Raw genomic sequence first — 14,809 nt, 5'->3', positions numbered from 1 at the left:
GATGCGTTTTTGTAAGAAAAATATCCATATTCAAAACGTAATAATCACTTTAATCTAGCTTGCGCCAACAGTTGTACACTGAAGCAGCTCCGGAAGGATGACGTATGAGTTCAGCGCTGCGCATGCGCCGGTGAGTCTCGTGAAAACCAATGTTTGTTAACAGGAGCAAAGGAAGCAAAGTTTCCTTACTTTAGCAAAGGAAAACCAGTCTCCTCTTGGCTTAAATCCTCGTTTTGTACTTCTAATTCGTGACCATTGTTTTGTTTTGATCTCTCCCCTGCGCTTCCGCGTTCGTCACTTCTGTGCGCCACATGCGCAACGCCGACGTCTTACGTCACCAGCCCGGTGCTGCTTCCGTGTACAACAGTGAGCGCAAGCTAGATTAAAGTGATTAATACGTTTTAAATATGGTTGTTTTTCTTACAAAAACGCATCGATTCGCTACAGGAGGCCTTTGTTCACCCCCTGGTGCCGTGTGAGGCACTTTTTATTATGGATGGACACACTTTATTTAACTTCTTTTGGACTGATGCACTGCAACACCCACTGACTGCCATTAAACAGCTTGGAAGGTCAAAGACAATTTTTAATATAACTTCGACTGGATTCGTCTGAAAGAAGAAAGTCATATACACCTAGGATGCCTTGAGGGTGAGTAATTCATGGGCTAATTTTCATTTTTGGGTGAACTAACCCTTTAAATTTCGCTGTACAACCAGAAGTCGGCACATGCAGCCTCTCAGATCTGACAGTACAACTTCAAATCAGCTACTCCTTTCATGACATTCCTGTAGCAAAACGCACTTGTACACTTGTAAATGCAGATGCGAGAGAGCAGAACCGGGGGTGGGGCTGGGGTGGGAATGAAGCCACTTTATTGGTCGATGCCTGGCCAATAACATCGGATGCTTTCTTTGGTGGATCAGGATACTCCATTCGCATCCTCCCGCCTCCCGCAGCAGACTACACACTCTGCTGTACTGTAGGCCTAATGGTCTGTTTTTATGCAGTGATATCCATTCTAAATATGTAAATCCTTTTATCAACAAATGGTCTGCTTAAAGAGGTGGTTGACTGCTTTTTTTGTAGACTTGATTGTGTTTATGGGGTGCAGTGTATGTTCATGCTTAGTTAAAAAAAAAAAAAACACCTAATTTTTCATATATTTTACCTTTATTCTACTTTGCTGTCTCCATTGTCATTTGAACGGCCGGTTGACTTCCTGTTTCTATGATAACACTAACATTGGTTAGCTGGCCCAGTGTGTTGTGATTCATTAACCGCGTATCGCACATTGTCTGGAAACGTCACACCCCTTACCATCACTGGCAATAGTTGCATGTGCTCAGGTGGAAAAGCCACGCAACATAGCCTCGCCCCCTTTGTTGCGTGCTCCCAGGGGTGGGGTTTATGTAAATTTCAGGGTTTGTGATGTCACCAACCCGGGAAATAGCTTGTTGTAGTCCCTACCAGTCGTAATTGTAGGCATTAAACAGACTTTTCATTAAAAGACAATATCTCCGTTTACATTGAATTTTCAGCGTCGTAACTTCGCAGATATTGTTTACGCTCAAACAGCAACATAACACACTAAATGAAGTTCAAAAAGTGAAATCGCAGTCAACTACCCCTTTAAGGGTTCTTATGGCAAAAAAGCTGCTATTTTTAATTGAATATGAGATCAAATAAATCAACGTATTTATATTTTTATTGACATGAATAATATTACACTGTGAAATACTAACTCTTTTGAAGAGTTAAGCCAGATACAGTGTTAGAGTTTTTAGCGAAAATAAATTTGAAAAACCTAATATCATTTGTTTCTTTTTGGCATGGCGTTAAACACAATCAGACAAACAAATCAATCTCACACTGAAATACTAAGAGTATTAAATGTGGTAGCACTGCTCAGTGTTTTCACTAAAAGCTGTTTGCCTGGAAGCAATGGTGCCAGTTGTGTGATGTCATCATTTAGTTGACAGCATGCACAAAACATGAAATAAACTGTACAGATGTATCTGTGGCCTAATAACATTTTTGTAACCTGTGCCGTTGTGATTGTTGTGTTATCCTCAGTTTCTTGTGTAAATAAATTACAAAGGTAGATTTGAAGTAAAAGACCGTGCAAGAACTTGGGGGGGGAAAAAACCCCAAATGTTGTCTGTTCTTTGACCATGTGATGCACTGTGGACCTGGATAAACATCAGTTTGACACACATCAAACTATTGTGTAACGGTCTTTCAAAACATAATTATTTGTATGATTAAATGTGCTGGCCTAACTAAGTAAAATTTTCATGGGCAAAGTATAAATACAATGGATTATACTGCTGAATACAATAAGCAACCCACTTTCTTATTTATTTTTTTAATTTTTTACAAATGTGCATATTGGAGAACGCTGTTAAATGCATTTTATGTGTTGGTGGCCTTTACTGTTTACTTGATATATTACATTCATATCATCATGCACCATATTGACAAGTTACTCACCTACCTTCATCAGTTTTTAACCTGTTTGATTTTCACTTGTGCCTTAATAGCTTTATATTGGTCTTAATGGTCATTATATAAAGTGGTTAAACAAATTTCCATGCTTTATTTATAAGCAGTTGGTACAGCCATTTTACTCTCTGCAATATGCAGTAGGATATACATATGAAAGATGTTGCATTATCTGTCTACCAGATAATACTTGAATGACAAGATGAATGCATTGTCTTTTAATAAAATCCTGTAAAAGCTAAGGATATTCAATGAAAATAGTTTCCAGCATTTTACAAATAACTGATACATGTGCATATTAATGTTTCTTTTGACCAGTAAAGTGGCTTCATTCGCACCCCAGCCCCACCCCCGGTTCTGCTCTCGCATCTGCATTTTACAAGTGCACAAGTGAGTTTTGCTACAGGAATGTCACGAAAGGAGTAGCACAAGTCTAAGCGCTAGGATTTGAAGTTGTACTGCCAGATCTGAGAGGCTGTAAGTTAAGGGTGCTCCGATTGATCGGTTACCGATGACTATCGGCCGATAATCGCTTTGGGATGTTTGATCGGCGGTCTCGTCTCAGTCTGAAATAATTATAATGCTGAAGGTGAGGTACAGTTCAATGGTACCGTTTCTCTCAATGGTACGTTTTAATTTAGAATGTTTGTGATAATGTAAGAAAAGTAGTTTAAATGTTTTGCCGCTTGCTTAAGCAACTTAATATATAAATCTAGAAGTAAATGCAAAAGTAAAAAGTATTGAATAATGTGTTGCTAATATTTATTGCGTTTAAACACGTCTATGAAAGATTGTATTACTGTACTGTGTAAAAAAAGAATCGCAATGCTGAAAAAGCATTTTCAGTAACAATGTTTGGATTTGAAATCAAAATAATGGATAAATGTTGTGTTTGTAGTAAACAGCCACGGATCAGTAGCGGACTCCTGTGTGAAGCACAATGAGTCCGTGCTGCTTCTGCTCTGCTTACATACCGCACATGGAATGCATATGCACAGCAAACGGAGTATGTGTGAGCCTCACATAAAGCTCACAAAATTGCTGTGTGTAAGCTATTGTGCAACAATTGCACGATTGTAAAAACTAAAATTCACTGCATGATCAAACAATTAGTTGAGATCTATTATTGAAAAAATGTCTAAAAAATGCCCCCCTCCACCCCTCAAATAAAAAAAATGCCCCCTCACAAGAGTCACCTAAGAGGGGAATTTCAGGCCCTGAATAAATGTCTAAAAATCCCGATTGGAGTATCACTATAAATAGTTATAAATTATAAAAAGAAGGCTTTAAAAAGATCGGTATTGGTGATACTGCTTTCTGTGATCGGCCTCAAAAATCCTACTGTAAGTGCAGCGAAACTGAAGAGCAAAAGTTAATGTCGTACACGTGTGTCTGTCATTTTCTTTATGTGAATGTCATTTTACACATTTGTAATTATTAATCTGCAACTTTGAATTCAAAACGAGTGTTTTGATTATTGTCTGTGTGTGCAAATCGAAATTCAGCTTTTCACATCAGAGCTGTGAGTGTAAATTTCAACATACTAATACTAATATTAATATGTCAAGTTCTCACATTCAAATCAACAAGCTCTCGAGTTTTGCAACTGTTTTACTTTCATGCCCTTTTGGCATTTTATGACTCAAAAGATCAAACTTGACACGGGCTCAGAATTGCATTTGGGATGGAGTTATTTTAAAGATAAAATCGAGATCTACAGTCAGGTCCATATATATTTGGACACTGACACAATTTTCATAATTTCGGCTCTGTATGCCACCAGAATAGAATTAAAATGAAACAATCAAGATGAGATCTAAGTGTACACTTTAAGCTTTAATTCAAGGGGTTGAACAAAAATATAACACACGATGCTTAGGAATTACAACCATTTTTATACACAGTCCCCCCATTTTCAGGGGTTCAAATCTAATTGGACAAATAAACAATCATAAATAAAATTTTAATTTTTAATATTTTGTTGAGAAACCTTGTGCAGGCAATGACTGCCTTAAGTCTGGAGCTCATGGACTTCACCAGAGACTGGGTTTCTTCTTTGTGAAGCTTTGCCAGGCCTTTACTGCAGCTGACTTCAGTTGTTGTTTGTTTGTGGGTCTTTCTGCCTTTAGTTTTGTCTATCTTCTCTGATGGATTTTGTTTTTGAAGCCTAATAATCGTCTGTTTCACTTGTATGGAGAGCTCCTTTGACTGCATGATGTGGGTTCAGAGTTCTTCCAAATGCAAATGGCACTCTTAGAATCAACTCCAGACCTTTTACTTGCTTAACTGATGTAGAAATAACGAAGGAATGAGTCAACTGTCCAATTACTTATGATCCCTTGAAAAACTGGGGAGGTACATATTAAAGAGCTGTAATTCCTTAACCTTTCCTCTAATTGTGATGAGAATATCAAAATTAAAGTTAAATTTAAAATTAAAGCTCAGCGTGTGCACTTTAAGCCCATATTCATTATATAACTGTAACTTGAATATGTTTTGGTCAACAGATTAAATAATAGAAATTGTGTCAGTGTCCAAGTACATATGGACTTATATATGTACGTCTAAAGCCTCTAGGATCTCTAGATCTTCTTGGAGTGATTTTGTAAATGTGTTTTTGTCCACAGGTGGGCGTTTATTTCTATGATAACGGTCACGGAGTGCTAGAAGACAACGACATCTATAACCACATGTACTCTGGAGTTCAGATCAGGTCAGTGACTTAACAAGCGTTATCATGTTGGGCTGGGCGATACTTAAATGTTAATTTCAGTTTCAATGATAATGAAACAATGATAGTCAACATGAAAATAGTGTGCCTCATTCCATTTCACAGTGAAGCTCTCACTTTCAACCCTTTTTTCAGTCACTTTTTTTTGTTGAATAAATGCTCAGTGGGTGTGGAAGTGCACTACAGTGTAGTCTCAAATTTTTTAGCTCATTTATTTTATGTATTAGTTTTATTTATTTATTTAATTGATTATTTTTATTAGAATAATAATTATATTGTTGTTGTTTGATTTTATGAATTTTTATAGTAACATTATTTATTTTAAATTGTTTAATATTTTTATTATTTATTACAAAATGTGTTATTTAATTTTTTTAAGTTTAGTTTAATGCAACATAATGTATCTTTTTCAGTTTTATCCATTTTATTTTTATATTATTATTTAATTAACTTGTAAATTATTTTAAATTAATTATTTTTATATTAATATTTTTATATTTATTTAAATGTAAATATTATGATTTATTTTTTTTGCATAAAATATGATTGATTTATTTTAAAAGATGAGTTTATTTTAAAAGTTGAGTAAATGCATGATGTTTCCGAAGTCAGTGAGTAGTCGTGTTAAGTAATCGTGATTATGAGTTTCGCCATAATCGAGCAGCCACAGACTTGTGGAGTTATAACATGAGAAAAAATAAAGAAGTGACATAAAATGTATATTTTTGTTTGGTATTTCTTGTAGAACTGGCAGCAATCCCAAAATTAGGCGGAATAAGATCTGGGGTGGACAGAACGGAGGAATTCTTGTTTACAATTCAGGTAATATTTCCGTCATTGCCTTTTGATGTCTTGCTTGATTTAAAGGCACATGTTTCTATATTTTGATCGGATAGATAAGCATCCTCTGAATCTCTTGTCAGGTTTAGGCTTTATTGAAGACAACGAGATCTTTGACAATGCCATGGCCGGGGTTTGGATCAAGACCGACAGCAACCCCACGCTCCGCAGAAACAAGATCCACGACGGGCGGGACGGGGGAATCTGTATATTCAACGGAGGACGAGGTGATGCTCCTCTTCTCATATGATCTCTCTGTTCTGTGCGCTTCAGCTTCTGATGAGGTTTTTGATGTTGTAGGGTTGCTGGAGGAGAACGATATCTTCAGGAACGCTCAGGCCGGAGTCCTCATCAGTACTAACAGTCACCCTGTGCTGCGCAAGAACAGGATATTCGACGGTTTTGCTGCTGGTGCGTATTTCCGTTTCAGTAATGTAACTCTGACTCGGTATTATAGGCGTTTTCTAAACAAAAATCGAACTTGATTTTATTTTGAAACGTTTATCATGTCTTGCATGTTTTCTTTTGGTAAAAATGGACATGTATTTAAAATGTATTTCAGTTTTTGACATTTTTGTCTTTAGATTATGTGTCAGTGCTGTTACCATCATAAATACCCCTTGAAATGCTTTATTCTGTTTATTTAAAAAAAAGAAAAAAGGATGGCATCATAATGACATTATCCTTTCAGGAAGTGAACAGGAAGCTCATGGATAAACAGATGTTGTGTTTTTGTTAGGATTGTCAATCCTTTCATTGTGGTTTTGTATAGTAAACATTTTCTGTAGATTTGTATTTTAATACATTGATATTTATGGATTTAGCATGACACAGTGCAGTTTATTAACACTTAAAGACATGCTTTTTTAAATCTTAATTAATTCTCTCTCTCTATAATTTTAGTATCAGTGACATGCTATTATAGTTTTCATTACAATTTCCGATTTTTTAAAAATATTTTTATTGAAGTTTTATTTATTTTATTCTTGTCATTTTACGAAATATAAAAAATAAAATATGTATCAAAACAATATATATATATATATATATATATATATATAAATCTATAATCTCATCAACATCAAGTGTATATATATATATATATATATATACATACAGTATATATTAGTGCTGTCAAATGATTAATCGCGATTAATCGCATCCAAAATATACTGTATGTATATATATATATATATATAGACATACAGTATATATTAGTGCTGTCAAATGATTAATCGCGATTAATCGCATCCAAAATAAAAGTTTTTGTTTACATATTTATGTGTACTATGTATATTTACTATGTATCTATAAATAAAAACACATGCATGTATACATTTAAGAAAAATTGTATGTTTATATATTAAATATATAATATATAAATGTATATACATGTAAATATTTTCAAAATATGTACTGTATGTGTGTGTATTTATATATACATAATAAATATACACAGTACTCATACATATATATTATGTAAACAAAAACTTTTATTTTGGATGCGATTAATCGTGATTAATCGTTTGACAGCACTAATATATATATATGTGTGTGTGTATATATATATACACATATATATATATAAATTTGTATATACAGTGGGGAAAATAAGTAAGTGGAGGACAGAGGAGTCTCTTAAAGAAGAAGTTACAGGTCTGTGAGGGCCAGAAATCTTGCTTGTTTGTAGGTGACCAAATACTTATTTTACCGAGGACTTTACCAATTAATTCTTTAAAAATCCTACAATGTGATTTTCTGGATTTTTTTTCTCATTTTGTCTCTCATAGTTGAGGTATACCTATGATGAAAATTACAGGCCTCTCTCATCTTTTTAAGTGGGAGAACTTGCACAATTGGTGGCTGACTAAATACTTTTTTGCCCCACTGTATATATATATATAATTTTTTTTTCTAGAAATGTACTAAACTATACAAATGCATACAACTTTAATTTCTGAAAATGCTACTTTTTTTTTTTTATAGAATCACAGATATGAGATGCATACTAAATATTCATTATAGACAAATAATTGTTAAGCGCCATCTGTTGCAGGTATTGAGATCACGAATCATGCGACGGCGACATTAGAAGGCAATCAGATTTTCAACAACCGCTTCGGTGGGTTGTTTCTCGCGTCTGGCGTCAACGTCACGATGAAAGGTAAAGTGGAAACATCTTCATTTCACTCACTTCATGATCCAGTGGACTTTAAATGAACATTATTCTCATTTAATCCTCTTCACAGACAACAAAATCATGAACAATCAGGATGCCATAGAGAAAGCGGTGAGCAGAGGTCAGTGCTTGTACAAGATTTCCAGTTACACCAGCTATCCAATGCACGATTTTTACAGGTAAAGCTCCTCCTTCTGAAATCGGTGTGACATCGGCGGCTGCTTTCTCACGCCTCTGTTTCTCTGTGCAGGTGTCACACCTGTAACACCACAGACCGCAACGCCATCTGTGTGAACTGCATCAAGAAGTGTCATCAAGGGCACGACGTAGAGTTTATTAGACACGATAGGTCAGTCATTCCCTTCAAGCGTTACTATGAGTTTGCTTTGCATTTACTACTAAAACAAGAATTATTTTGCCTATTTTAGGACCATTAAGATGTTGTTTTTTTTAAACAATTGAGCATGTTTTCTCCTCAAATTTGCATTAATGTGGGGAGAAAATTACGTTACTACGCTGATTTAAAATAAAAATACTACTGCATTTATAGACGTTTTTGCATTATAATTATGACAATTTGGAAGGAAAAATGTCATGCAAATAATGTCACAATGTTATTATAATTTATAAATTAACAAATCATCCAAGTGGATGCTGCAGACTGGTGGTGGTTGAGGAGAGTGTACAGCAATACACAATAAAAGCGCTATATAAATGCATCATTCATTCAAATGCAAGAGCACATAAAGAACTCTAAGAAAAATTCATGTATTTGTTAATAAAGGGATAATAGGAGACATTTACAAGCAAAGTGATTATTTATTTGAAAAGTACACTAGGCTTTAAAGGGGTCATATGGTGTTGCTAAAAAGAACATTATTTTGTATATTTGGCGTAATGAAATGTGTTTATGTGGTTTAAGGTAGGACCATGTGATATTTCAGTTTTTCTTTTTTAATAAATCTGCAAAAATGTCAACAATGCTGTGTTTTTCTGTCAATATGGGGTGCTGTGTGTACATTAATGAGGAAAAAAATGAACTTAAATGATTTTAGCAAATGGCTGCAATATAACAAAGAGTGAAAAATTTAAGGGGGTCTGAATACTTTCCGTACCCACTGTATATATATATATATATGATTAGCAGAAAATTACAACATAAACATACACAACACACATTTTCTCTCTCTGTATATAATTAGGATTTTAAAAAAAGTGGGAAATTTTCCGAAAAATTCCCCCAAATTTTTTGGGGAAACTTTCTGAAACATTTTCCACCCCTTTATACACCAACCCTATATATAATTTTGTATTGTTTTGTGTGTGTATATATATATTAGTTTCTTTTAATCCTCATTTCTGCATCTTCAGTGTGTGACTGAATGTGTTTCTGTCTGCAGGTTTTTCTGTGACTGCGGCGCAGGGACTCTGTCGAACCCTTGCACACTAGCCGGAGAGCCGACGCACGACACAGACACGCTGTACGATTCAGCACCTCCTATAGAGTCCAACACGCTGCAGCACAACTGAAGCCGAGCCACTCCATCTGCTCAGATGAGATTACACGCTAGAAATAATTCAATTAGATTCAAACTAACTCTTGGAGAAAGAAAGCATTGCGTAAACGCAGAGAAGAAACATTTCTATTTAACGGACGTTCTGCTGTGGATTCGGTGTGGATCCCGTTTCTCCTTGCCGCTCTTGGGACGACTCCGGATTCGTGGGGTGGAAAATGACGAGAGAAACGGACCCAGAGCGTATAGACTCGATGCTTCCCGTGCAGCCGTCACCGCGCTCTTGTATATGTATGGAAAAAAAAATGACCCAGCACTTCAGTTTTGCTCTTTTTGTTTGTTTTTTAAAGATGTTGAGTTCTTGAGGTTTGATTTTAATGCTTTCTCATGTAGTTTTGTATTTTCAAGCAAAAATCTTAAATGTACTTGAATGTCTTTTTATTTTATTATAAGTATATTAATTTCGGGGTTGTTTATACCTTAGATTGCTGTATTTGTTCTCATGTCGCAGGATGTATATTCTTTCTGTGAAAGAGATTTGAGAAAAAAAAAAAAAAGAGAAAAGAGAGAAACACTAAGTATTCTCCAGCAATGTTTTGAGTGTGAAGTGTGTTCACGAGGCTGGTGGCAACGATTCGGCCCATACGCGTACGTTTGGAAGGCATTTAAATGATTAGCCCCGCCCCCTCACCCTGATTGGTCGACGGCAGGATTTAAAAGCGCGAACCCTTCCGAAAGACACCAGACTTGCAAAAGCATCACGTTCTTGCGCCGCTTCGCTCCGAATGCCGCGAGCGAGGCGACGTGAGCCGAAGTGACATTGCTGGAGATTTTAAACGAGGCTTCGTGCTGATTTGAAGCTCTGATGAATATCTGTACAGCTTTTTTTTGTGCTTTTTCCCCCCCTCCATCCAACTGTATTTGGTGACCGTGGGTTCTCATACAGCCTGAATTGTATGCATGTTCCATGACATCTAGACTTAATATATTGTGAAGTACTCAATAACCATTATGTAGCTGTTAGTAATTAATCAAAAGTTTTAATTTCCTAGTCAAAGAGGAACGTGTTACATTTTTAAAAATAAACTTTATTAGATCATTTCAGTAGTGAGTGCTTGCTTTCTATGTGACAACTAAATAACTGCTGGAATGGTGAACAGAGGAACTTAAAGAAAACACATTTTCCATCACAGGCTGCTGATCATCTGAACCAGTGTCGTGAACTGCTCGCGCTCAGCGGCGGGGTTTTCAGCGAATGAGCACAACTTCCTGTTGAACAAATGAGAACATTGTAAATAAATTAGTACAGGATCTAAACTTGCATTATAAGCAAACATTTTCACTTTTAACAGGTCTGGGAATGCATTTCTGTTCATTTAATTCATCAATTCAATCAAAACTATCATTTATTTTAATGTTGGACACTTTTGTTTGATTGCAAAGCCTCATTTTAAGCAGTCATAACGCCAGTCGACTTTAAAAGCCTTACGTTATATAATGCTTATTATTATTATATGCTCAAATCATTTGTTTTTCCTCAAACGAATATGAGATATTTACAAGCAAAATGATTTAATTAATTTGTACACAATGTATGCTTTGTTCATTTTTGCTTTAAACTGTATTTATTTAGTAAATATAGATTGATTTATATTTTCAACATTTAATCAGATGCATTTAATAAACAGAAAAAAACATGTTCTGCATTGTGCAGCGCTCAGATTTATGTAATTAATCATTGCCTTTTGAAGTTTAATAATCACATTAAGCCATATCGCGAAAACCTCTTGATAATTAAGATGCTTGTTATACCGATTTGATTTCACCCACAAATACATGTGTACGCACGCTATACTGAGACCTGACTGACGGGAGTCTTTTAGGAACGGTTACAATAATACAGCATTAGGGCTGCACGATTATGACAAAAATCATAATTGTCGATTATTCCCTTGAAATTGTAATTACGATTATCACAATTTACTTTGAATGATGTTTATACCATTGTTTGATGCAACTGCATGCCGTATTTTTATATGAAAATAAACAAGCTGAAAACACTAACTGAAAAACTTTGTGCTTTTCAATAGTATTAAGCCTTAAATGTCAACTATACATCGAATTGATTTATTCTTTAAATGATAAAAAAGTAAAAATATGAATGGTATTATAATGTTATACTAAAATTAAAACAACGGAAAAACCCTTAAGATAACATATAGAAAGAAAAAACGCATCTTAAGCGTGCAGAATAACTAAGTGGATTTTGAACGATTAATTGCCGCTTTGAACGATTACGTAATTGTGGCATCCAATTATGACAAAAATCATAATTGTCGATTATTCCCTTGAAATTGTAATTACGATTATCACAATTTACTTTGAATGATGTTTATACCATTGTTTGATGCAACTGCATGCCGTATTTTTATATGAAAATAAACAAGCTGAAAACACTAACTGAAAAACTTTGTGCTTTTCAATAGTATTAAGCCTTAAATGTCAACTATACATCGAATTGATTTATTCTTTAAATGATAAAAAAGTAAAAATATGAATGGTATTATAATGTTATACTAAAATTAAAACAACGGAAAAACCCTTAAGATAACATATAGAAAGAAAAAACGCATCTTAAGCGTGCAGAATAACTAAGTGGATTTTGAACGATTAATTGCAGCTTTGAACGATTACGTAATTGTGGCATCCATAATTGTAATCGCGATTAGAAATTCAATTAATTGTGCAGCCCTATACAGCATTTATTTAAAACAAAGTTATTTGTAACAAAAATATTTTGTCCTTTCGATTAATTTAGATCGGTTTTAGAGCCATTACAGGGTTTCTGCAGGTTTTGTACAGATAAATGTACGTCTTTTTAAGACTTAAAGAACATTTTAAGAGTCTTTTTTAAAAGACTTTAAAAAAACTGAAGGACTAAATGGAAGGGGACGCAAAGAAATTTAACAATAAAATGAAGTGAGAATGTTTGTTTTATGCATAAACGCACTTAATTTTGTTCAATTTCTCAGAAGACAGACGACTTGTCTTCATTTTGCATCTCAAGTAAATGCATCTTGATTTAAGGATGTTTAGATATTTGTACTGGAAGACAAGACAAAAATAGTAAGATTTTTTTTTTTTTTGGCAATGCATGAAACAATGCAACGACTATGAATTGATGAAGAAGACTTTTTGCTCTGGTTTAGGACCTTTATAAGGCCTTAATTTATGGCTGGGCAAATTAACCTTTTTAAGACCCTACAGAAGCCCTGCATTAAGAATTTTGCATGGTGACATTTTCATCAACACATCTGCAACAATACTGCAAGTAAATAAAAATAAAAAGTCAAATAAAGACTCGACGCTAAAATGCACAGATTCCGGTCATTTTGGTGGGAAATGTACTTAATGAAAATGTCACAATGCAAAAAATCGGAACGGTCCAATCAGAACACAGATCGTAAGGTCACTCACTTGAATATCCGGAGAGACACAGTGCTCCTCTCAAACTCACGGGCCTTCTTATGGCCGGACTGGATGACTTCCTCCGGGATGCTCGCCAGGCGAGCCGCGTTGAAGCCGTAACTCTTGGGACACGCGCCACCGATGAACTTGTACAGGAAGGTGATGGTCTCCTGACTGGGGTCCTCGCACTCGTGATCTATGGCATATGACTGGGAAGATTTTATAAGGTTAAATGTGAAAAAGTCAGACTGATTGTAGTTGCCCTTCCCAAACAGACTCTTAATTTATTCATAGTCCTCTTGCTACAAAAGGGGAGGATTGGTTCAATTGCTATCATCATCACCATCAACTATGCCATTTGGAACCAGACTAGCACACTCATTATCATATAAAGGGGAATTCTGAAGAGCAGCTGACTTTTGTTTGTACGAGAAAAAACTAACGGGGGGGGGGGGGGGGGGGGGGGATACAAAAACTTTTGGTTAAACATTACGGATATAATGTATGAAAGCTTTTAAATAGTCATGTCAGAAGCTGAAATCCTGGATATAAAGAAAAGGTTAGTAAACGATTTGTAAATTAATTTTTATTTTTATATTTTCTGATTTCATTTTAATAAAAAAATATGTCTAGTTTTGTGACTACTTTAAAAGTTTTTTTACTTTCAAACATTCATTATTTATGGAGTTAATTTAGTATAATTTATACACCATTACAATTTTTATTACTATTTTGAATTAGCTTTTTTTATATTTTCTGTCTTTGCTTTAATTTTGGTTAATATTTTAGTTTTTTTGGTTGTTGTTTTTTTTGTATTTTAAAAATATGTCTATATTGTTTTATGGCTGTACTTTCAAAGATTATTATTTTTTACATTCAAACTAGGGTTGTGACACATTTCCCACCGGTTAATCGACGTGTGACAACACCGGTAATACCGGTATCACCGCGGGGGCGTTCCCTCTTTTCCTCGCTTTCTTTCGCTTTTAAATAGCTTGTAAAAGCGGCATGCACATTTTACTTTCACTTTCAAATAGCGGCAATTCTGAGTAAAGCAATTGTTAGTTTTTAGTTTGTTTGAATTCTCCCTCTTTTCCTCGCTTTCCTTCGCTTTTAAATAGCTTAAAAGCGCCGTGCGCATTTTACTTTCACTTGAATTAACGGCAGTTCGGCGTCGCTTGAATGCAACAACAAAATACAACGTCAAACTCACTTTAGCGTATATATAAAACATAGAACTTTTATTAACAAAACAAATAAAAATACACCATGCTATAGGGCAGGCTATGCCTAATATAAAATAACAAATAACTTGCATAAAGTTTAATAGGTATACAAAACTGGAAATAAGTAAACATTTATAATATATAACCAAATAAATAAGAAACGTAGAACGTTTGTCAAATAAAATAAATAAACGACAGTTTAAATAAAGTAAAATCAGCAAACAATGTGGACCCAATTAAATAAGAAACGAATGTTTAAAAAAACTTCCAAAATCATCTTAGATAAACGGCAAAAGTCAGCAGGCTTTTCAAAATCCAAAATATTGCCAAACAGGCGCTTTTGCAT

General features: G+C 34.7%; 2 protein-coding genes across 4 annotated transcripts in view; one reads left to right on the top strand and one right to left on the bottom strand.

Moving 5' to 3' along the window:
- Positions 1 to 10,315, top strand: part of LOC107588452 (F-box only protein 11-like) — a 23,630-nt gene extending 13,315 nt beyond the window's left edge. The window contains exons 14-21 of the mRNA XM_016276553.1: positions 5,133 to 5,218; positions 5,982 to 6,058; positions 6,160 to 6,303; positions 6,377 to 6,487; positions 8,133 to 8,240; positions 8,326 to 8,434; positions 8,506 to 8,604; positions 9,656 to 10,315. Of these exons, the coding sequence (XP_016132039.1) occupies positions 5,133 to 5,218; positions 5,982 to 6,058; positions 6,160 to 6,303; positions 6,377 to 6,487; positions 8,133 to 8,240; positions 8,326 to 8,434; positions 8,506 to 8,604; positions 9,656 to 9,785 (864 nt within the window). The 3' untranslated portion in view covers positions 9,786 to 10,315. The remainder of the gene's footprint in view (positions 1 to 5,132; positions 5,219 to 5,981; positions 6,059 to 6,159; positions 6,304 to 6,376; positions 6,488 to 8,132; positions 8,241 to 8,325; positions 8,435 to 8,505; positions 8,605 to 9,655) is intronic.
- Positions 10,316 to 10,713: 398 nt separating this feature from the next.
- The window catches only part of msh6 (mutS homolog 6 (E. coli)), a 15,152-nt gene continuing 11,056 nt past the window's right edge, over positions 10,714 to 14,809 (bottom strand). For 2 of the 3 annotated variants that reach the window (XM_016276523.1, XM_016276539.1), the window contains exons 9-11: positions 14,790 to 14,799; positions 13,247 to 13,436; positions 10,714 to 11,038 (exon numbers count right to left, since the gene is read on the bottom strand). In XM_016276523.1, the coding sequence (XP_016132009.1) occupies positions 10,957 to 11,038; positions 13,247 to 13,436; positions 14,790 to 14,799 (282 nt within the window). In that variant the 3' untranslated portion in view covers positions 10,714 to 10,956. Of the gene's footprint in view, positions 11,039 to 13,246; positions 13,437 to 14,318; positions 14,326 to 14,503; positions 14,509 to 14,789; positions 14,800 to 14,809 lie in introns of all 3 variants that reach the window. The other variant, XM_016276533.1, reaches the window with a different exon arrangement.

This window comes from Sinocyclocheilus grahami, unplaced genomic scaffold (assembly GCF_001515645.1).
Source record: "Sinocyclocheilus grahami isolate Dianchi unplaced genomic scaffold, SAMN03320097.WGS_v1.1 scaffold7.1, whole genome shotgun sequence".
Taxonomy (NCBI): Eukaryota; Metazoa; Chordata; class Actinopteri; order Cypriniformes; family Cyprinidae; genus Sinocyclocheilus; species Sinocyclocheilus grahami.
This window is presented reverse-complemented; position numbering and strand designations above follow the sequence as displayed.